Source organism: Capsicum annuum, chromosome 1 (assembly GCF_002878395.1).
Source record: "Capsicum annuum cultivar UCD-10X-F1 chromosome 1, UCD10Xv1.1, whole genome shotgun sequence".
Taxonomy (NCBI): domain Eukaryota; kingdom Viridiplantae; phylum Streptophyta; class Magnoliopsida; order Solanales; family Solanaceae; genus Capsicum; species Capsicum annuum.
The window spans coordinates 226,310,219-226,333,596 of NC_061111.1; the positions used below are offsets into that span (position 1 = coordinate 226,310,219).

General features: G+C 41.1%; 1 protein-coding gene across 6 annotated transcripts in view; it reads right to left on the reverse strand.

The window, feature by feature from the left end:
• LOC107847392 (protein LONG AFTER FAR-RED 3) overlaps positions 1 to 22,492 on the reverse strand; it is a 38,606-nt gene extending 16,114 nt beyond the window's left edge. For 2 of the 6 annotated variants that reach the window (XM_016691617.2, XM_016691602.2), the window contains exons 1-4: positions 22,233 to 22,491; positions 21,927 to 22,093; positions 20,238 to 20,339; positions 13,630 to 13,702 (exon numbers count right to left, since the gene is read on the reverse strand). In XM_016691617.2, coding sequence (XP_016547103.1) covers positions 13,630 to 13,702; positions 20,238 to 20,339; positions 21,927 to 22,093; positions 22,233 to 22,332 — 442 coding nt within the window. In that variant the 5' untranslated portion in view covers positions 22,333 to 22,491. Of the gene's footprint in view, positions 1 to 13,629; positions 13,703 to 14,002; positions 14,341 to 20,237; positions 20,340 to 21,926; positions 22,094 to 22,232 lie in introns of those variants that run through there. The other 4 variants (XM_047409219.1, XM_047409217.1, XM_016691607.2 and 1 more) reach the window with 4 other exon arrangements.
• Between the last annotated feature and the right edge of the window lie 886 nt (positions 22,493 to 23,378).

The window sequence follows — 23,378 nt, forward strand, 5'->3', positions numbered from 1 at the left end:
GTGCTATTCAAATGCAAATACTTTTGTCGGTGTCCTATTCTCAATCACTAGCATATACGTCTATATGTCTATTGTCAGTTATATATTATTTAGAGTTCCCCTCTTCAAAACAGAGTCCAGAAGCAATGAGACACATATTTTAGCACCTTTGATGCTTGAACTTCAGCATCATGAGAGCAAAGCAGAGTGCTAACCTGCGTTACACCAAGCTTCAGGTGTTAAACGCTAGTTAAGTGAGCTTTCAACAACACTGTTATTAAGTAAACCACAATAAAGCATACAGAACCAAATCAAAGTATATATCCCGTTTCCTCAATAATACTGAAACACCCTGGGTTCTGGACCTTAGAAAATTTCCTGGAATTCTGATCTCTGGACCCAATACGACTCATAGGTATGAGCCGTATGTTGGGGTACGGATGGTGTGGTCCGGTCGTATGCTAACTAGTGTTGGTTGGTGGGATGGATTTTGGTTACTGGAATGGATACGACTTAGGGGTACAAGTCGTATTGGTGGGTACAGATCGTTTGATTCCTTCACTTAACCTTAAACTTGGTAACTTAAGTTGGATCTGAGTACGAGTGGCTCACCAGGAGCCGTAAGCCAGGGTATGAGTCGTACCCAGGACTCGTATGGTGGACAGTGCTCAAACCTTTAGTGATTCTATCTTGGCAAGGATACGGGTGAAGGGTACGAATTGTATGCTGTCAATACGACTTGGGTAGGATGAGTCATACATTGGACGGTGTTGGGTCTAAAGGTTGAGACTAGAATACGAGTGGAGGATACCAATCGTATCGGAAGGTACGACTCGTGAGGATCAGTCGTACCCCTGTGACGGGATTCTGTGCAACTTAAGTGGGGGTATTCTGGACATTTCCCCACTTATCCTAATAAGGTCCCACAACTTCTAACTCTCTTGGGAGGTTATTTACCCTATTATTCTATTCATTAATACTTAGAAACTCTTCCTAAACACACTATAATCCTCTCAAAAGCTTTTGGACAAGAAAGCTAGATTTCAACTACAAGATTAATTTGGGGATCTTGTTGGTGGTTTCTTTCCGTCTACTTTGTCAATTAAGGCATGTTCTCTTCCCTCATTGTTAGTTCCAACTAAAGGCATGGTTTTATACAATGTTTTTATAATTTCAATGTTGTATGATTTTGGGTTTTAAATATGATTTGGGGGTTTGGGTTATAAATGCTTGGTTACGGTTTTTCCATGTTTTAATTATGCTTTTGTATGCATTAATGGTGGTTTTGGATAATTGGTTGCATGGGAATGGTTCTTTGGTAATGGACTTTGGTTTTGGAAAAACTATGCCCCCAATATGTTTGATAAAATGCCTTTAACAATGTTTTCATTATAATATTGGTTTTTCAATAGAACTTATGCATGATTTAAACTTGGTAATGGAACCCTAAATGATATGAATGGTTTAAATGGTTTTAAATGGATTGGAAAGGCCTTGATGGCCATAGTTTTGGTTAATTGAAATTCATGAAGGGTACATAGAATCCCTTAAACCTACATATGGTTGGCTATAGACAAATCTTACAAGTATAGTCAGTATGACGATACCACTACTAATTGCCTTGGTTAATAAATGATTAATGCATTGGTTGGTTGCTTAGTAATTGTTTTAATTGGGCAATAATGGCGGGGTGTGTAGCAAAGACGTGGAAGATGGAGGTACGGTGGGACCAAAACTGGAAACTCATATTTGCCGACGTGAGGTTGGTCTTGGTGACCGTGTGCATGATATCACACTATATATCTGGGGGATGTACTTGTCATCCCAGGTTTTCTTAACTGGTCGTGCAGCTACACGCACAAGGCCCTTTCAGCAAGAAGAGTTGAACCCATATAGCCCGTGGGTGGTTTAGGATGGAAAAGCTATACAACTCAGGTAAAGGTTTTAATGGCATGCTAAATCCAATTTTCTTTGCCGGCATGGATAAATATATGTGGGTTTGTGTGCATATGGATGGTTTTACTTGGTTTTATAAATCGCATTATTTTATCCTTATCCTAAGTTCATGCTAGCGATCACTCGCTAACCCGTCCCCGAGCGGCTGTATACCCACACTATACAGGAACCAGCCATTCTACTCCTCCTACATAGTGATTGACTCGAGGACAGCTATAGGATTGAAGTGGTGAGCTTTCATCTTTCCGGAAGGCTCCATTTCATGTGATGGATATTTTTAGACATTTTGGTTTATTTCTGGATATTGATTTTGGCTATGGTTGGGGGCATGTCTCAACCGGATATTCTTACTCTTTTGGTTAGAAGCCTTGTGGTACTGCTATGGGTTAGAATGGGCGGGATTGGTATTGGTGTCGGCCTTAATATTGGCATTAGAATTGGGGCTGATATCATTGGACATAATTTCTCACTGTTCCATTGTATTTCATTTTGGGATTAATCACATTATGTTTTGGAACTTATTTGGTTATGGCCTGGTTTATCGCCCTTGGTTCGGTATCGGTTTGGCTTGGTGGTTTGATTGGTATGATTGGGTGCGACGGGATGACTTAATAGGGTTGGTCTAGGATAGACCTATCCCAAAGTCAGTCCTTGTCCAGTTATGCTATCTTTCTATTTGATCGGTACTCAACTGACTCAAGGTATGCTAATGGTGGTTAGGTTGGGTAACGAGGGTGATCCCCGGTCTTGGTTGGACTTGGGATGCCCATTACGACAAGGCCCCCGGTCGGTCGGGTCAAGTTGGTATCAGAGCTTTAGGTTTATTGTCAATTGGGAGTCTATAAAGCCGTGTCGAGTATAGTCTCTTTTAAGGGTGTATAGCGCGCCACACTCATAAGAGAGAGGTTAGAAGGCATTTAGTAATGTTTCACTTTCTTGGTATTTTATTTTCAAGCTTAGAGTCTTAAGTCCTGGAATTCTTCTCTAATCCTTGGTTGTTCACTTTTCAGATCATGCCTTGACAATCTGGAACACAAGGAAACTCTTCAGTCCCATCTGGGGACAATGTTGATGGGGTACGTCCTACGTTTGAAGTTCTTCTTCGATCTCAGGGTCCTATCCCCCATAGTTCTGGAATTCCTCCAGTTGCTACAAGTCCTCCTTAAGGTAAGGTGACTAATGCGGAATTTCGCCAGTCTATTCATACTTCTGCTAAATCGGTTGCTGATCAGGCTGAGCGGGATGTGTCTGGTGGCCTGTCTGTTGAGGCCACAGAGGTTGGTCAGTTTATGAAACTGAATCCTCCTACTTTTACTGGTGTGAAGATGGAGGAGGATCCTCATGGTTTCTTGGATAAAATGGAGAAGATATTCAAGGTGATGCAGGCTACTAATGTGGAAGGTGTTAACTTTGCAGCTTATCAGCTCAAGGATGTTGCATACTAATGGTACGAAGAGTGAGATAAGGATAAAGGAGATGTGCAGGAGTCATTCTTATAGGATGCTTTTTCTGGAGCTTTTTTGGATCGCTTCTTTCCTCAAGAGCTGAGGGAAGCAAAAATGAAGGAGTTTGTGAACCTCAAGCAGGGGACGATATCTGTCAAGGTATACTCCTGATTTGGTGGCTGACATGAGAGCGAGAATGAGAAAGTTCGCTTCTGGGTTGAATCGGGATTTGATCTTGGAAAGCAAGACTACCTTGTTGATTAAAGATATGGACATTTCTTGGTTGACTATTCATATGCAGCAGGTAGAGGATGAGAAGAGGAAACAGGCGGAGTTCGGAGATCGGCAGGGTAAGAGGAGGAAGTTTTCTGATCAGGGAGGTGCTTAGTCTCAGGGTAATCGAGATGGCTGCAAATGGCAGAAAAAAAAGTGGGGGAGTTCGGGATCCTTCTCTACTGCTAGTGCTCATTACACGAAGCAGTCGTATGACAGGCATCACCAGGGTAGTGACAATTTCCGGGCACAGGGTGCCCAATCTCAGGCGAGTAGGGGCCAATCGGTTTTCTCATGCCCTCCTTGCCGATTCTGTGGTCATTCTCATAGGGGTTATTTCAATGAAGGACAAATGCTTCAGGTGTGGCCAGGCAGGCCATCTGCTCAGGGATTGTCCGGTTAATACGGTTGCTACGGGAGCAAATAAGGTATCGGTGGCTTCATCTTCTGCTCCTGCACCCAATGGTGCCGCGTTTACTTCTGTTACTACTCCTGGTTCTAGTGTTGGCCAGAACAGGTTGTATGCTTTGGAGTCTCAACAGGAATCTGAGGCATCGTTTGATGTCGTTACAGGTACGTTACAACTCTTTTCTCGTGACGTGTATTGTCTGCTTGATCCGGGGTCCACTATTTCTTATGTGACCCCATTTATGGCTGTATGTATTGGTTTTGATCCTGAGGTTGTTTCAAAACCTTTTTTGGTTTCTACCTCAGTAAGTGATTCGGTTATTGCTAAGAGAGTCTATAGAGGGGGTGTGGTATTTGTTGGTGGTAGGCAGACTTTGGTGGATTTGTTGGAACTTGATGTGGTGGATTTTGACGTTATTCTGGGGATGGATTGGTTACACTCTTGTTACGCATCCTTGGACTGTCAGACCCGTGAACCGGTTGTAAAGTGGGAGGGTGTTCCCTGGCTCCTAGGGGGAGGTTTATTTCTTATCTTAGAGCTCAGAGGTTCATCTCTAAAGGTTGTCTTTATCACTTAGTCCGAGTTAAAGATTCTAACTTGGAAGGTCCATCTTTTCATTCGGTTTTGGTAGTAAATGAGTTTCCTGAGGTCTTTCTGGATTATCTTCCTGGTGTTCCTCCGTATAGGGAAATAGAGTTTGGTATTGATTTGGTTTCGGACACCCGTCCAATTTCGATTCCTCCTTATAGAATGGCTCCGGTTGAGTTGAGGAAACTCAAGGAGCAACTTAAGGATCTTTTGGATAACGGGTTTATTTGTCCTAGTGTATCTCCGTGGGGTGCATTGGTGTTGTTCGTGCACAAGAAGAATGGTTCCTTTCGGATGTGCATTGACTACAAGCAGTTGAATAAGGTGACGGTCAAGAACAAGTATCCTCTTCCAAGGATAAATGATCTGTTTGATCAGCTGCAAGGTGTCAAGTTCTTTACTAAGATAGATCTTCAGTCTGGGTATCATCAGCTAAAGATTAGGGAGGTGGATATCCCTAAGACGGTTTTTCGTACTCGATATAGGCACTTTGAATTCTTGGCGATGTCATTTGGATTAACTAATGCCCCAGCGGCATTTATGGATTTGATGAACAGGTTTTCAGGCAGTTCTTAGATCTCTTCGTCATTGTGTTTATTGATGACATTTTGATTTATTCCAAAAGTTAGGTGGATCATGCTAATCACTTCCGTGTGGTATTCAGATCTTTAAGGAACAACAGTTGTATGCCAAGCTCTCCAAGTGTGAGTTTTGGTTGAACGCTGTGAATTTTCTTGGTCATATTATTTCTAGCGAGGGGATCATAGTAGATCCGCAAAAGGTGGTTATGGTTAAGAGGTGTCCTAGACCCATGACTCCAACAGACATTCGAAGCTTTTTGGGCTTGGCTGGATATTATAGGCGATTTGTGGAAGGTTTTTCGTCGATAGCTGCTCCTTTGACTAAGTTGACTCAGAAGAAGGTTAAGTTTTCTTGGTCTGATACTTGTAAGGGGTTTTTCGAGAAGTTGAAGGATAAGCTACTTCAGCTCCAATTCTGACTTTGTCGGAAGGCAATGTTGGGTTTGTGGTCAATTTTGATGCATCTTGAGTAGGTTTTGGTTGTGTGTGATGCAGTATGGGAAGGTGATTGCCTATGCTTCCAGGCAGTTGAACGTACATGAGAGGAACTATCCTACTCATGATTTGGAACTGTTAGCGGTTGTGTTTGCTTTGAAAATATGGCGGCATTATTTGTATGGTGTTCACGTGGACATCTTTTCTAATCATAAGAGTCTACAGTATGTGTTCACTCAGAAGGAGCTTAATCTCAGGCAGAGGAGATGGAGTATCTCAAGGACTACGATATGAGTCTTCACTATCACCCAGGTAAGGCTAACATGGTTGCTGATGCTCTTAGCAGGTTATCCATGGGGAGTTTGGCTCATGTGGAGGAAGGAAAGCGGGAATTGGTAAGAGATATTCACCGCTTGGCTAATCTTGGAGTTCGCCTCTTGGACTCCAAGGATGGAGGTGTAATGATACAAGATGTGGTTCGATCATCTCTTGGTGCAGTGATTAAGGAGAAACAAGTGCTGGATCCTTTCTTGATAAAAATCAAAGGTGATGTTGGTAGGCAAAAGGTAATGGTGTTTGAGATCAGTGGTGACGGTACTTTACGGTACCAAGGAAGGTTATGTGCTCCTGATGTCGACGGCTTGCGGCAAAGGATTTTGGCTGAGGCACATGACTCGCGCTATGTTGTTCATCCCCGTTCCACGAAGATGTATCATGATCTCAAGGAGATGTATTGGTGGAACGGTATGAAAAAGAATGTGGTTGATTTTGTGGCCAAGTGCTTGGTGTGTCAAACAGTTAAGGTTGAGCACATGAGACCCGGTGGATTATATCAAGAGATTGATTTGCCCAAATAGAAATGGGAGGTAATCAATATGGATTTCGTTACCGGTCTTCCTCGGTCTCGAAATCAATATGATTAGATTTGGGTCATCGTGGATAGGATAACAAAGTCTGCTCACTTTTGGCCAATGAGAACTACCTTTTCGGCGGAGGATTATGCTTAGTTATATCTTCAGGAGATTGTGAAGCTGCATGGGGTACCTGTTTCGATTATTTCTGATCGTGGCACGCAGTTTACGTCTCATTTCTGGCGGTCTTTTCAGAAAGGGCTGGGAACTAAGGTGAGTTTGATAACTGTTTTTCATCCGCAGACAGATCAACAAGCAGAGAGAACTATTCAGACATTAGAGGATATGCTTCGGGCTTATGTGATTGATTATGGTGGCAGTTGGGTTGAGCATCTACCTTTGGTAGAGTTTGCTTACAACAACATTCTAGTATTGGTATGGCTCCTTTTGAGGCACTGTATGGTAGGAGGTGTAGATCTCCTATTGGTTGGTTTGAGCTTGGGGAGGAGAATATGTTTGGTCCCGACTTTATTTATTAGGCTATGGAGAAAGTGAAGGTGTTCGGGATAGGCTTAAGCTGCCCAAAGTCGCCAAAAGTCCTATGCGAATGTTAGTTGGAGTTTGAGGTTGGGGATAAGGTTTTCCTCAAGGTATCTCCCATGAAGGGAGTAGTCTGGTTTGGTGAGAAGGGAAAGCTCAGTCCCGATATGTTGGTCCTTATGAGATTCTGTGGAGGGTTGGTAATGTTACTTACGAGTTGGAGTAACCTTTTATCTTGAGTTTGGTTCATCCGGTATTTCATGTCTCCATGTTTGGTGATCCTTCTTCGATTGTGCCTTTGAAGGGGTTGGATATCTCGGACTCTCAGTCTTATGAAGAGGTCCTGGTTGAGATCTTGGATAGGTAGATTCGTCGGTTGCGGACCAAAGATGTGGCTTCGGTTAAGATCCTGTGGCAAAACCATAAGATGGAAGAAGCTACATGGGAAGCGGAGTAGGACATGAAGTCCAAGTATCTGCATCTGTTTTCTGCTCTTGGGATTCATGCGGAAGGTATGTGTCTTCAACACATCTTTACTTTCTGAGTTTGTTAAAGAAAAGATTAATATTTTTGCCTCTTTGTTTTCGAACTTTGTTAAAGATTGGAAATATATTTGATAATGCAAATGACTCGTGCGTGTGGTTACCCCTACCTTGTCCATCATTCGGGGACGAATATTCCTAGTGGGGGAGACTAAAACACCCTAGGTTCTAGACCTTAGAAAATTTCCTGGAATCTGGTCTCTGGACCCAATACGACTCATGGGTACGAGTCGTATATTGGGGTACGGATGGAATGGTTCGATCGTATGCTAACCAGTGTTGGTTAGTGGGATGGATTTTGGTTACTGGAATGGATACGACTTAGGGGTAGTCGTATTGGTGGGTACGAATCTTTTGGTTCCTTCACTTAGCCTTTCACTTGGTAACTTAAGTTGGATCTGAGTACGAGTGGCTCACCAGGAGCCGTAAACCAGGGTATGAGTCATACCCAGGACTCGTATGGTGGACGGTGTTCAAACCTTCTGTGATTCTATCTTGCCAAGGATACGGGTGAAGGGTACGGATAGTATGCTGTCAATACGACTTGGGTAGGATGAGTCATACACTGGATAGTGTTGGGTCCAAAGGTTGAGGCTAGGATACGAGTGGAGGGTACCAATCGATACGACTCGTGAGGATCAGTCGTACCCCTATGACGGGATTCTGTGCAACTTAAGTGGGGGTATTCTGGACATTTTCCCACTTATCCTAATAAGGTCCCACTACTTCTAAAGGTTATTTACTCTATTATTCTATTCATTAACACTTAGAAACTCTTCCTAAACACTCTATAATCATCTCAAAAGCTTTTGGGAAAGAAAGTTAGGGTTTCAACTAGAGGACTAATTTGGGGATCTTGTTGGTGGTTTCTATCTGTCTACTTTGTCAATTAAGGCATGTTCTCTTCCCTCATTGCTAGTTCCAACTAAAGGCATGGTTTTATACAATATTTTTATGATTTCATTGTTGTATGATTTTGGGTTTTAAATATGATTTAAGGGTTTAGGTTATCCATGTTTTAATTATGTTTTTGTATTCATTAATGGTGGTTTTAGATAATTGGTTGCATGGGAATGGTTCTTTGGTAATGGACTTTGGTTTTGGAAAAACTATGCCCCCAATGTGTTTGATAAAATGCCTTTAACAATGTTTTCATTATAATATTGATTTTTCAATAGAACTTATGCATGATTTAAACTTGGTAATGGAACTCTAAATGATATGAATGGTTTAAATGGTTTTAAATCGATTAGAAAGGCCTTGGTGGCCATGGTTTTGGTTAATTGGAAATCATGAAGGGTACATGGAATCCCTTAAACCTATATATGGTTAGCTATGGAGAAATCTTGCAAGTATAGTCGGTATGAAGATACCACTACTACTGGCCTTGGTTAATAAATAGTTAATGGATTGATTGGTTGTTTGGTAATGGTTTTAGTTGGGCAATAATGGAGGGGTGTGTAGCAAAGCCGTGGAAGGTGGAGGTCCCGGGGGGACCAAAACTAGAAACTCACATTTGCCGATGTGAGGTTATTCTTAGTGACCGCATGTATGAAGTCACACTTTATCTCTGGGGGATGTACTAGTCATCCCAAGTTTTCTTCCTTGGTCGTGCGGCTACATGCTTTGGGGCCCTTTCAGCAAGGGAAGTTGAATCCATATAGCTCGTGGGTGGTTTAGGACGGCAAATCTACACAGCGCAGGTAAAGGTTTTAACGGCATGCTAAACCCGGTTCCTTTTGCCGGCATGGATATATATATATGTATGGTTTGTATGCATATCGATGATTTTACTTGGTTTTATAAATGGCATTAGTTTATCCTTGTCCTGAGTTCATGCTAACGATCACTCGCTAACCCGTCTTCGGGCAGCTCCACGCTATACAGGAACCGGTCATTCTACTCCTCCTACATAGTGATTTACTCGGGGATAGCTGTTGGATTGAAGTGGTGAGCTTCCATCTTTCCGAAAGGCTCCATTTCATGTTATGGATATTTTTAGACATTTTGGTTTATTTCTGGATATTGATTATGGATATGGTTGGGGGCATGTCCCAACCGGATATTCTTACTCTTTTGGTTAGAGGCTTTGTGGTACTGTTATGGGTTGGAATGGGCAGGATCGGTATTGGTGTCGGCCTTAATATTGGCATTTGAATTGGGCTGACATCATTGGACATAATTTCTCACTGTTCCATCGTATTTCATTTTAGGATTAATCACATTATGTTTTGGAATTTATTTGGTTATGGCATGATTTATCGGCCTTGGTTCGGTATTGGTTTGGCTTGGTGGTTTGGTTGGTACGGTTGGGTGTGACGGGATGACTTAATAGGGTTGGTCTAGGGATAGTCCTATCCCAAAGTCAGTCCTTGTCCAGTTATGCTATCTTGCTATTTGATCGGTACTCAGCCGACTTAATGTATGCTAATGGTGGTTGGGTTGGGTAACAGGGGGTGGTCCGGTCTTGGTTGGACTTGGGATGCCCATTACGACAAGGCCTCCGGTCGAGTCATGTCAAATACTTACTGAATTTAGTCCCTTTTTAAAGTTGTAATAAATGGAAATTAATTTAGTCTTTATATTTTCTTATACTTTCGTGTAGTTGTGGTTGTGGGCTGTAATGGGTGGATAGGGTCATGTCCGAGGGGGTTGGGGCGTGGGGCCGTGGTGGGGGCGGGGGATGAGGAGAGGGCGAGAGTGGGAGGGAGGCCAAGGTTTGGCCGCAGGGGGGGTAGTGGAGGGCTTGTGGATAGTGACGGTAGGCTGAGGGTTGGGTCTTGGAATATAGGGACCCTTCAGGGTAAGTCTATAGAACTTGTGAAGATTCTTAGGAAGAGGAGGATCAACATTGCGTGTGTTCAAGAGACTAAGTGGGTAGGGTCTAAGGCTAGGGATGTGGATGGTTACAAGCTGTGGTACGCTGGGAGCGAGAGGCGTAGGAATGGAGTTGGCATCTTAGTAGATGAAGAGCTTAGAGGTCAGGTAGTAGAGGTGAAGAGGATCAACGATAGGTTGATGACTATTAAGTTGGTCATTCGAGGGTTTACCCTGAACGTGTGTAGTGCTTATGCGCCGCAAGTGGGATCAGAGGGGGAGGAGAAGATGCGGTTTTGGGAGGCTTTGGAGGAGGTGGTGAGAGGCGTGCCTAGTTCGGAGAAGATTGTTGTAGCAGGGGATTTCAACGGGCACATCGGGGCGTTACCGGGAGGCTTTGGTGATGTGCATGGTGGTTTTGGTTTTGGGGAGAGAAATGAAGAGGGGGCTACCCTATTGGAGTTTGCGAGGGCCTTTGGGCTGGTGGTGGTGAACTCGGGCTTCCCGAAGAAGGACGAGCACCTGATCACCTTTCGAAGCGCGATAGCCAGGACCCAGATTGACTTTTTGTTGCTTAGGAAAGGAGATAGAGCGTGGTGTAAGGACTGTAAAGTCATCCCGAGTGAGAATCTTTCGACCCAGCATAGGCTCTTGGTTATGGATTTGGGTATAAAGAAGAATAGAAAGAGGAGGAGTAAGGAGTGCAGACCTAGAATTAAGTGGGGCGGCCTGACGCCAGTGAATGCGTGGGAGATAGGGGAGAGGTTGGGGGGAATGGGGGTGTGGGAGTGTAGGGGGGACGTGGATAGTATGTGGGACAGAGCGGCAAGGTGCATCAGGGAGAATGCAAGTGAGGTGTTGGATGCTTCTAGGGGCCGGGCCGGGTACCATCGGGAGGATTGGTGGTGGAATGAAAAGGTGGAAAAGAAAGTGGGGACCAAGAAAGGGGCGTATGCTAAGTTGGTGGAGAGTAAGGACGAAGAGGAGAAGCGGGTAAACAGGAAAGAGTACAAGCTAGCGAGGAAGGAGGCTAAGTCAGCAGTCACGGAAGCTAAGACAGCCGCTTTTGAGAGCTTGTATGCAGGGTTACAGGGGAAAGGAGGGGAGAAAAAGTTGTTTAGACTCGCTAAGGCTAGGGAGAGGAAGGGTCGTGACCTCGATCAGGTGAGGTGCATTAAGGGGGAGGACGGTAGAGTGTTGGTGGAGGACGGCCACATTAAGAATAGATGGCAGTCGTACTTTCATAGGCTCTTGAATGACGAAGGGGATAGAGCTATTGTGTTAGGGAAACTGGAGCACTCAGAGGAGTGTCGGGATTTTAGCTATTGTAGACGTTTTAAGGTAGAAGAGGTTAGACGGGCTGTTCGCAGGATGCGAAGGGGTAGGGCGACGGAGCCGGATGAGATACCGGTGGAGTTTTGAAAGTTTGTTGGAGAGGCTGGTGTAAGGTGGTTGACTGGATTGTTTAATGAAATCTTCAGGACAGCAAAGATGCCTAAGGCTTGGAGGTGGAGTACCATGATCCCTCTCTATAAGAATAAGGGGGACATTCAGAGTTGCAATAACTATAGGGGGATTAAGTTATTGAGTCACTCTATGAAGATCTGGGAGAGAGTGGTCGAGGTGAGGCTGAGACGGATAGTGTCTATTTCGGAAAATCAGTTCGGATTTATGCCCGGCCGCTCGACGACGGAGGCAATCCACCTGGTACGGAGGTTGGTGGAACAGTATAGGGAAAGGAAGAAGGATCTGCACATGGTGTGTATCGACCTGGAGAAGGCTTACGACAAAGTCCCCAGGGAGGTGCTTTGGAGATGCTTGGAGGTGAGTGGAGTACCGCTGGCATATATCAGAGCAATTAAGGATATGTATGATGGAGCGAAAACCCAGGTGAGGACGGCGGGAGGAGACTCAGAGCATTTCACTGTCCTGACAGGATTGCACCAGGGATCTACTCTTAGTCCCTTTTTGTTTGCGTTGGTGATGGATGTGTTGACGCGGCGTATTCAAGGGGAGGTGCCGTGGTGTATGCTTTTTGCAGACGACGTAGTTCTGATAGATGAGACTCGAGGGGGTATGAATGACAAATTAGAGGTGTGGAGGCAAACTCTTGAGTCTAAAGGGTTCAGGGTGAGCAGAAGCAAGACAGAGTATGTGGAATGCAAGTTTAATGACGTGAGGCGGGAGAATGAGGTAGTAGTGAAGCTGGAGGCACAGGAGGTGTGTAAAAGGGATAATTTCAAGTATCTTGGGTCCGTGATCCAGAGTAACGGTGAGATTGACGAGGATGTCTCGCATCGTATTGGGGCGGGATGGATGAAGTGGAAGCTCGCGTCGGGGGTGCTGTGTGATAAGAAGGTGCCGCCCAAGCTTAAAGGCAAATTCTACAAGGTGGTAGTCCGTCCGGCTTTGTTGTATGGAGCGGAGTGTTGGCCAGTTAAGAACTCCCACATCCAAAAAATGAAGGTGGCAGAAATGCGGATGCTACGCTGGATTTGTGGGCTGATTAGAGGGGATAGAGTTCGGAATGAGACTATCCGGGAGAAGGTTGGTGTGACTTCAGTGGAGTGCAAGATGCGGGAAGCCCGATTGAGATGGTTCGGACACGTGAAGAGGAGGGGCATGGATGCTCCGGTCCGTAGGTGTGAGAGACTAGCGTTGGATGGTTTTAGGCGGGGTAGTGGTAGGCCGAAGAAGTACTGGGGTGAGGTGATTAGGCGGGACATGGAGCAGTTACAGCTCACCGAGGACATGACCCTAGATAGGAAGGTCTGGAGGACGCGAATTAGGGCAGAGGACTAGGGCCAGTTTGGGTCGCTAGTGTAGGGAATTACTTGGTGGGGGTTTTCTTCCTGTTATGATTCCGTGTTCCGTGTCCCATGTTTTATTACGAATCTGTGTGCTTTCCTCTGCTTTCCTCTGTTTTATATTACTTATGGGTGCCGTATTTATGTTATGTAATCTGCTTCTGTGCTCTACTATGTGTTTGTGTGGTATCTCGTGCCTTGAGCCGGGGGTCTATCGGAAACAGCCTTTCTACTTCTTTAGAGGTAGAGGTATGGACTGCGTACATCTTACCCCTCCAGACCCCACTAGGTGGGAATACACTGGGTTTGTTGTTGTATCTGGTTCCAAGGAGGAATATACAATCTGGAGCATGTCAAAGCGACAAACAGTATAGCTTTATGAGAAGCTGGAGGGCCACAAACTTACTTGCAACTGCTTTTCTAATTTTGTCCACAAAGAGATCTTTTGTATTTACTCCACGAAGCTCCACTCTTGCCATCTGCCAAAGTTAAAAACAGGTCAAAAGAAATAAAATATTATGCTTTGGTTTGTAGAGGAACTACTATAACAAACTAATGGCATTTGATCAATAGAGTGTTTCAGTAACTATTCATATAACTATATATGTCTAAGTGTGAATACAGTTAAAAAACAAAAAATCTAAGAGTTTGATCCTTTGTGACTCCTCTGTTGATCAGTATTGGAAAGCATAGACATAGCATTTGAAACATGGTTCCATCTTGCTTGCTTGAAGGTTGTGGAAGTAGAGAAATAAAAGATAATTAAAGGTTCCACTTACCCGATTCACAAACTAAAATTTGAATGTGTCCTGCTTCTCTCTTTTTTTTTTGTGTGTGTGTTTGTATTTATTTTCTTTTTTGTGCTTTTTCTTTTCTTTTTTTTTGGGGGGAAAGAACAGTGAGCAAAAGGGATAAAAGAGTAGGTGAAGTTCGTGGATTCTTTCTGTTCATAGCTCTTTCTTCATTTGGTATATATTTATGTAGATCCTTTCGTTGTGTCGGTCTTAGCCTTTTTATTGTATTTTCTATGCACCTCCATGGTGCTGATTATTAAGAATATCGTAAATTGTAATGTGTCTCAATTAGGATTAGTCAGAGTTAATTATGTTGATTCGTTCCTATAATTAGGTAGTCAGCATATTTTCTTTCATGTGGCATTTGTACATTCGCTATTTAAACCCAGTGGCTTGAGTGAATAACCAAGCTGAGTTTCTCTCAATTCTCTTCTTTGTCTTATTCTCTCACATGGTATCAGAACCTTCACGAGTAGTTGATGAACAGTTCTCTTGATTACTTCACCTTGCAGCGCCACCCAATTACTCATGTCTCATTACCAACCATTGACTCCGCTGTTTTCTCGCATCTCGGACAATACAAAATCGGACATCCCAATCTATGGAGAATCGACGAGGAGAAAGTTGTTTTGTAAGAGCTTAACCTAAGAATAATTATTGTAATAGGCCTGGACACACTCGTGAATTATGTTATTCTTTGCAAGGTCAACCGCCTAAGAATGCTCAGGTTGCCCAAACTGACACTGCAGGTAAAGGAACAAGGAAGCTTGACTAAGAATAGAAGTCACGAAACAAAGTAGCTTCTCTAATAGCCCCATTGGATAGGCAGGCATTTTCCTTATCTTTTCTTTATCTAGAGGGGAATATAACGAGTTACTTCAGTATTGAGATAGTAAGCAGATATCTTCACAAGTAGCCTGGAGTGCTCAACCTGTGTTACGGTCTCCTGTTATAGATCTAGTTATGGGACGGTGTAAGACAAAATCAGAGTTAAAGCGAAGTGAATTGGGAGTCTGGAAAGAGGTTTTCTTTTTTAGACCTATGGTGCTGGTTGGTTAAGGGAGAACCTGCGATCTCTTGAGTTAAAGTACTCAAATAACTTGATGATTGTCTGGATGCCTTTTCTCATTGAATTCAAACACACTAAATAAAACACTGATGGATTAACCGCCCATCTAAACAAGGAAATAACTTACTAGTAAAACTGAAATGAGAAAGTGGAGGAATAACCTCCTTACTACAAAAAACTGCTACACATAAATAGGAAAAATTAAAAACTGATAAGCTGTAGTAATCTACTTTCTAACTGCCTTAAATCTTCCATGTGTAAACCGTTGGTAGACTAAAGGGGTGCTAACATTACTCCCCTCCTCCAAATCACGCTTGTCCTCTAGCAGGAAGTGTGGAAAGCGTTGCAGCATACAAGAAACAGTTTCCCATGATGCCTCAGCTGGAGAAGTATGTTGCCAATGTATCAAGACTTCGGGTATATTACGAACCACCCGACGTTCAAGCACGGTTAAATGTTGGGGTGAGGGAACTTCTGGCAAACTTGAAGGAACAGTAGCAACTACTAGAATTTCTCCTTCATGAAAAAGCTTCAAATTAGAGACATGAAAAACCGGATGAAGTTTTGTACCCATGGGAAATTCCAACTTATAAGCCACAGGCCCAATACGCTGCTCAATTTTGTAAGGGCCGTAGAACTTGGGCAACAATTTCTGGTGACGATGAGCAGCCACAGAAAGCTGTCTATATGTTGTAGCATCAATAGAACTCTATCCCCCACCTGAAACTCAACATGTCGATGTTTGGAATCAAATGTAGCCTTCATTCTCTGTTGAGCTTGTAGCAAATTCTGTTTTAAGGACTGAAGAATTTGATCCAGAGATCGTAAAGCCGTATCCACTGCATCCAACTTGGAAATTCCAGGGCAATAAGGCAAAAGACGTGGTGGAGGACGCCCATACACCACTTCAAAGGGTGTCATTTTCAAGGAAGAGGGAAAACTGGTGTTGTATGAATATTCTGCCCATGACAACCAGTCCATCCATTTGGTAGGATGTGCACTGGCATAACACCTCAAATACATCTCTACAGTCCGATTGACAACTTCTGTTTGGCCATCAGATTGAGGGCAATATGCTAAACTAAAAAACAACTTCGTACCACTCAGGCGGAAGATCTCTCTCCAAAAAGCACTTGTAAAAGTCACATCACGATCACTAACCATGCTTACTGGTAAGCCATGTAACTTGAAAATATTGTAAAGAAAAGTCTGGCAATACTTACTGCAGAGTATGGATGAGCAGTTGACAACAAGTGACAATCGTTAGAATATGAGTAGAAATAGGAATAGCATATAGAGAATTTACTTGGAAAATGATTGTAATGTAGTGACCTATTTGGAAAAGGATTGGAATGAAGTGTCTATGAATAGGATCTCAATGTAATAATTCAGATACAACAATTCAATATTATTCTTCACCTATATTTCTCACATGGTATCAGCACTTCCACGATCAAGAATCAAAGAATTTTTGTTGCCGACACGCGGCTATAATCCACATGTCGCCAGTCTGGCCAATGATTATGTTAGCAAAAGTGGGTCATAGTATATTTTTCGTTCTCATATCTGATTTGCGTAGCATCGTGCATCTATCTGGTGACTACTTACTACTTTCTCATATTAGATTTGCATAGCACCATGAATCTCTCCGGACTACTTCACATATTTAATTTGCATAGTACCGGGCATCTTTTCAGACTACTTTCTCATATCTGAGTTGCATAGCACCATGTGTCTTTCCGGTGACTTCTCAGATCTGATTTGCATAGTTCCATGCATCTTTATGGTGATTCCTCAGATCTGATTTGTGTAGGGTCATGCTATCATTCCGACCCTAGCCATATAATTTTTCTTTCTCAGTAGGGTCGTGCCGTCATTCCAACCCTACCCATATAATTTTTATTTTCCAGTGGGGTCGTGACATCATTCCGACCCTACCCATAAAATTTTTATTTTCTAATAGGGTCGTGTCGTCATTCCAACCCTACCCATATAATTTCTATTTCTTAGTAGGATTGTGCCATTATTCTGACCCTACCCATATAATTCCTTTTCTTAGTAGGGTCGTGTCATCATTCCAACCCTACCCAACCATTTTTCAGCCATCAAATCTAATAATTCGGCGCGTGAGCATGTCTTAGCCAGTTCTTCGGTGACTTTCTTGTTCAAGATTTGTTCATCTCTTGATTTCAAGATGACCCATATATTTTATACTAGTTTCCGGCAATTTTGCAGCGACAAATTGACTGTCCGGCGATGTTTACTACTTTTCGGATCACTTTTTCAGTTTGTTCCTTTTCAATTGAGGTCTCCGAGACGTTCAGAGCAGTCCTTATTAGTTTTCTTGCATATATCTTCACCAAAGACCCCCACTGATCCTCGTATTAGTTACATCCATAACAAGCTTGGTAAATATGTCTTGTACGCACCATCTTGAGGGGGAGTGTTAGAACATGAGTAGGAATAGGAATGGCATATAGAATCTTACTTGGAAAAGGATTGTAATGTAGTAACCTATTTTGAAAAGAATTGTAATGTATTAACCTATTTGGAAGAGGATTGAAATGTGGTGTCTATCTAAGTTGCTCTGACTCTCCAAAAATGTCTACGGGTGTGTGTCAGATCCTCCAAAAATAGTGTATCTTTGAAGGATCTGACACGGGTGTGGAACATTTTTGGAGAGTCCGAGCAACTTAGGTGTCTATAAATAGGATCTCAATGTAATAATTCAAATACAACCATTCAATAATATTCTTCACCTATATTTCTCACAACAATATTTAGAGAAACGATCTACCACCACCACGATTACATTTTTCCCAAGTGAAATAGGCAAGCCTTCGACAAAATCCAATGAAACATCTGACCATATTTGCTCTGGGACTGATAAAGGCTGAAGAAGACCGACAGGTTGCAAAGTTTCTGTTTTATGTCGCTGGCAAACATCACAAGCACGAACAAGGTCGCGAATATGATGCTTCATACCCGTCCAATGGAAATCACTTGTAATCCAAAAAGGTGATTTTTGGTATCCCTCATGTCCCTGGTTATGCAAGGCAGCCATGACTGTCAGAATTGAAGGAGAGTTTGATGCCAAGAATACTCGGTGTTTATACAGAAGCAGCCCATTCTTGACACTCCATTGATTTGATGGATTACCAATATAGATAGCAGATATTAACTTCTGGACAACTGGAGAGTTTTGTTGTTCATTTCTGATATCATCAAAAAGGCTCAATTGAGGCATCGAAATGGCAAGAAGCATAGCTTCATCATTATCTCGACGGGATAAGGCATCGGCTACAGCGTTGAAACGACCAGCCCCGTATTCAACAGAAAATGTGTAACCCAGAATCTTGGCCAACCAATGTTGTTGTGGAGGAGTTAGTGCCTTTTGTTCCAATAAAATCTTCAAACTGTAGTGATCAGTACGGACTAAGAAGTGTTGCCCCCATAGATAAGACCACCAATGCCGAATAGCTTTCACTAGACCTGTCAATTCTTTTTCATAAGCGGGCAACAGCTGGTGTTGTCTTGCCAATACTCTGGTAAAGAATGCAATGGGTTTGTTATTCTGTAATAAAACGGCCCCAATACCCAGATCAGAAGCATCACATTCAATAACAAAAGGTTGAGAGAAATCTGATAGCGCCAAGACAGGTGTAGTTGTCATAGCAACCTTGAGTTTTTCGAAAACTTGTGTTGATTGATCTGTCCAGATGAATGAATTCTTAAGGAGCATGCTGTTAATGGTGCAGCAATAAATCCATAGTTTTCCACAAACTTACGATAATATCCGCGAGACCTAGGAAACCTCCCAATCCTTTAAGAGTGGTAGGTTTGGACCATTCAGTCATGGCTGAAATTTTGCTGGAATCCGCAGAAACTTCATCAGCAGTGATGAGGTGGCCCAAATAAACAATTTTAGTTTGGGCAAATGAACACTTGGATTGCTTCAGAAAAGATGATCTGAGAGTAACTTGAAGACAAGTCGCAGATGATACATATGTTCGATCCAGGTACAACGATACACAAGAATATCATCAAAAAATACCAAAATAAATTTTCTCAAGTGAAGCTGAAATACCTCATTAATTAATGACTGGAACGTAGATGGAGCATTGGTTAAGCCAAAGGGCATAGCCAGAAACTCAAAATGCTATGGTGAGTACAAAAGCAGTTTTCTCCACATCATCATCTTTCATCCGAACTTGATAATAACCTTGGCGTAAGTCTAATTTAGAGAAATATTTAGCCCCAAACTGTTCCTCCAACAATTCTTCAATTACTGGAATAGGAAATTTATCTTTGATTGTTTTTGCATTCAACTCACGATAATCAATGCACATACGCCAGGAACCGTGGGTCCTGGACTTGCACTTTTAATCATATTTCTGGTAATAAATCACTTTGGTCAAATGTTTTATATTCACAATCTCATTCCGTTGTTACTTTCGCCAATGAGTTCCAAACTAAAGCAAAAGGAGTGCACAAGCTAATCCCTATCCATTGTCACTTTAAACTATGTTCTTTATGTCCATGGTTGTCCTTTTAATCTTGCAACTGTTAGTCGTTTGACTTGTGTCCTAAATTGTATCATAATGTTTCTTGATGATTCTTTTGTTATGCAGGACTACGGTACGAGAAAATTGGCTCAGGGCATGAATCACAAGGCCTTCACTACCTTACCTCTCATAATTCCTCCGCAGCATGTCCAGTTGCCGATCCTCCAAACTTAATCTTATAGACGTTTGGGACATCCGAGTTTGCTAAGCTACAGAAGATGGTACCTAATTCGTCTAGTCTATCCACATTAGACTAGAGTCGTGTACTATTAGTTGTCATTGGGTTTATCCAATCGAAGTTGGTCCAAATGGCCAAGTTGATCAGCTTAAACTCCGCCATGTTTCCAAGGGGTACACTCAGATATTTAGGCTTGATTACAATGATACTTTCAAGTAAGATAGCTTCTTTTTCACTTTTAATGACCCCCTACCATATCTCAAGAGGATTTCTGCAGTGCATCCAGTAGCACAACCAAGCATAAAGTATGTAAATTACCAACTCTGCAGCCTAACTTTATGAAGAACCTAGTAAAATGATTAAGCTTGAAAAGAAACACCGATATGAGATGATAGGACTGCTGCAAACCTGTAGTCCCCCAGGGATGAAGTGCACATGGGAATCAATAAATCCAGGGACCACAATCTTTCCGTCTAGATTTAGCTCCTTAGTCCAAGGTCTTGTCAATGCCTGCATTTACATGTAACCCGGACATAAGCTCTAAATAGAGTGTATGCTTCACCTACTACTTGAATCTTCATACTTTCAAAAAGAATGACCTACTTTGACTTGGCACAAAGTTTAAGAATATAAAGAAGACTTTTGAATCTTGTGGCCTTAAATTAAAGTTGTGTCAATTGTACCAAAATGCCCTTTAATCTTGTGATCCTAAACATGCCATGTGAAAAGTTGAAATTAAAGTATTGCCAAAAAAGGAAAGGGGTCATTCTTTTTTAAACAGACTAAAAAGGAAAGTAGGACATTCTTTTTTAAACGGAGGGAGTATTGTGTTTCTTTAGCATTTGAGAAAAGATGAAGGGATAAATAAATTAGAAATCAAATGTTCATCCATGAAACCAAAAATATAAATTGCACTTTAATCCCAGGTTAGCTCTAAGATGGCAAAGAGACCTTCAGATCCTAATCATACACAAATCTTGAAAATCGGCACAAACACCAACATGCATTTATATTATTGGGTCTCATTAATGTGATCTCGTGAAGGCATCGACATATATCCAGAGGAAAGTTCATGAAATCAATCAGTTGAAAAAGGCAATACACATAATCAAATAGTAAACTTCTAGCTTCAAAACTAAAGTGACACAAACTACGTGCAAGCTGCAATCTAATGAACATCAAAGACTGCTCAGGGATTGAATTAGATGCAAAACCTGCATCTGCTCCTTGGACACTAGATGATTAGGTGTAGCAAATGACTTGAATAGTAACACATCTTTACTGCAAATTTACCCATCCAAACCTTCTTAGTCATCCTAAACAGCCATGCTATCTCATCACATATAATATACCTTTGTTTCACTGAATTTTAAGCAAGCGACAAAAAGCACTCTTTTTTATAATTAAGGAGAAAAAATAGGTCTGCTGCTATTTATCTGAAACTACTATTCTGTCCATCGCAAATTGCTCCTCCTACTCTCGCTGTTGGACGTGTCCAGAAATGTATATCTTGACCCTAAACGTGAATCTGTAATACTTTGTCAACAACAACATACCCAGGATACTCCCAGTGGGGTTTGGGGATGGCAGAATGTACGCAAACCTTGCCACTATCTTGGAGGCAGAGCGGCTGTTTCCTGTAGACCCTTGGGTTAAAGTGAAAACAGTCCTGCTGTAATACTTTTTCAACATACCAACATATTAACGACTCACTTTTACACTTCTCTGTTCAATTTCATCCTCCTTAAGTACAACTTTATTTATTCTATTCTTCTATACTATAGAATTCAAATATCACAATGGAATATTTAATTTTGTAAGATATAGATTAGTCAACTTTGAGCTTAATAGGAAGTTCCTTTAAATTAGTGCATTAGAAGGTTTATCTTATCACAAACAATGCATACACAAATAAAGAACTAATATCCAAACACAACTTTAATAGACTAGACAAAAAGGGTTCTCCGGAAAGCCTTTAACATTTACAATGGCTGTGGCAATAGTTTATGTAAGAAAGCCGAACCACACGGGTTTATTTAATGGCTATGGCGATCCAAGGAGAATTTATTCAAGGAAAACTGGAAATTAAAAAAGAACCTTTGTAAAAGAGTAACTCCCAACACGAAGAATTCTGCCATTGCGAATGGCCATAGAATCAGCAAAAGGGAGAGTATCATCACTCGTATAAATGGTCCCATTTGTCACCAGTAAATCTGCAACTTCATTCAAAAATGAACAACTTCTCCAGCTCAATAAGTCTGCAACTAAGAAATGAAAAAGGAAATTAATAAAAGAAATTGTACAAACAAAAGTGGATAAGAAGCATTGATAAAAGTAAGGGGTTGTTTGGTAGGTGCGGTATAAGGTGGATCATTAAATTTCAAACGACCCCTAAGTACTTACATGTAAAGTGATTGGCATTGTTGTTGTTGAGAAGAGGAAGTGAAGCTATGGAAAGAATGAGGATAACAGAAGCAGATAGAGTAACCCAAAAGGCATTCATCCTTTCTTTGGGTTGGCTGCAGCAATGGTGTTTGATGAAACAGTTGGGAGATTCTTGGAAGTATCTATTATCAGGCAGTCCGTGCAAAATTCATATGTTCGCGGCGGGTGATTCCACGTAAAAGTTGTGAAATTTAAAAAGGGAAAAGGATATTTTTTAAAAACAAATGGTCAAGTTTGGACATTTGAACAAATTACACCACATTTGTTTCGTTTAATTTCACTTATTGGTCATTTTTAATATGACTTATTTTGGGCCCTTAATTTAATTTTTTTTAAAATTACTTTTTGCTACTTTTTTTGAACAAAAAATATCTAATGTTTTTAAAAAATAATTTAATATAATTATATAGAATTTATGTAATTTCTCTATAAAGTGCGTATCTATATAAAAAAAATATAAAAATTGTATAGAAATTATATAGTTATTATTTAAAATATGTATCTAAATAATAATTGTAGCTAAAAGCTGTATAAAATTTATATAAAAACTATAAAATTATTGTATAGAATATGTATATGTATATGTATATATATATAAATATAATATGTATAAAAATTGTATAATTGTTATATAGAATATGTATCTAAATAATTACTGCAGATACAAATGTATAGAATATTTATGAAAATTATATAATTATTATATATGATATGTATATATATAAAATGTGTATAAAAATTATATAAGTTTATATAAAATATGTATCTAAAAATGTTTTTGCAGATAAAGGGTGTATAAAAATTATATAATTGTTGTATATAATATGTATTTTGTATTTGATATATATAGATATTATATTGTAGTGAATATGTATTGGTATAAGATATGTATACAAACTATATCATTAATATTTAAAATATGTATATGTATCATTGTTGTATAAAATATGTATTTGTACATAATATCGATAGAATTGTATCATTGTTGTGTAGAATATACATACATACAACATACATACATACATACATACATACATACATACATATATATATATATATATATATATATATATATATAGGCTAAACCCATCGATAGCCCTAAAC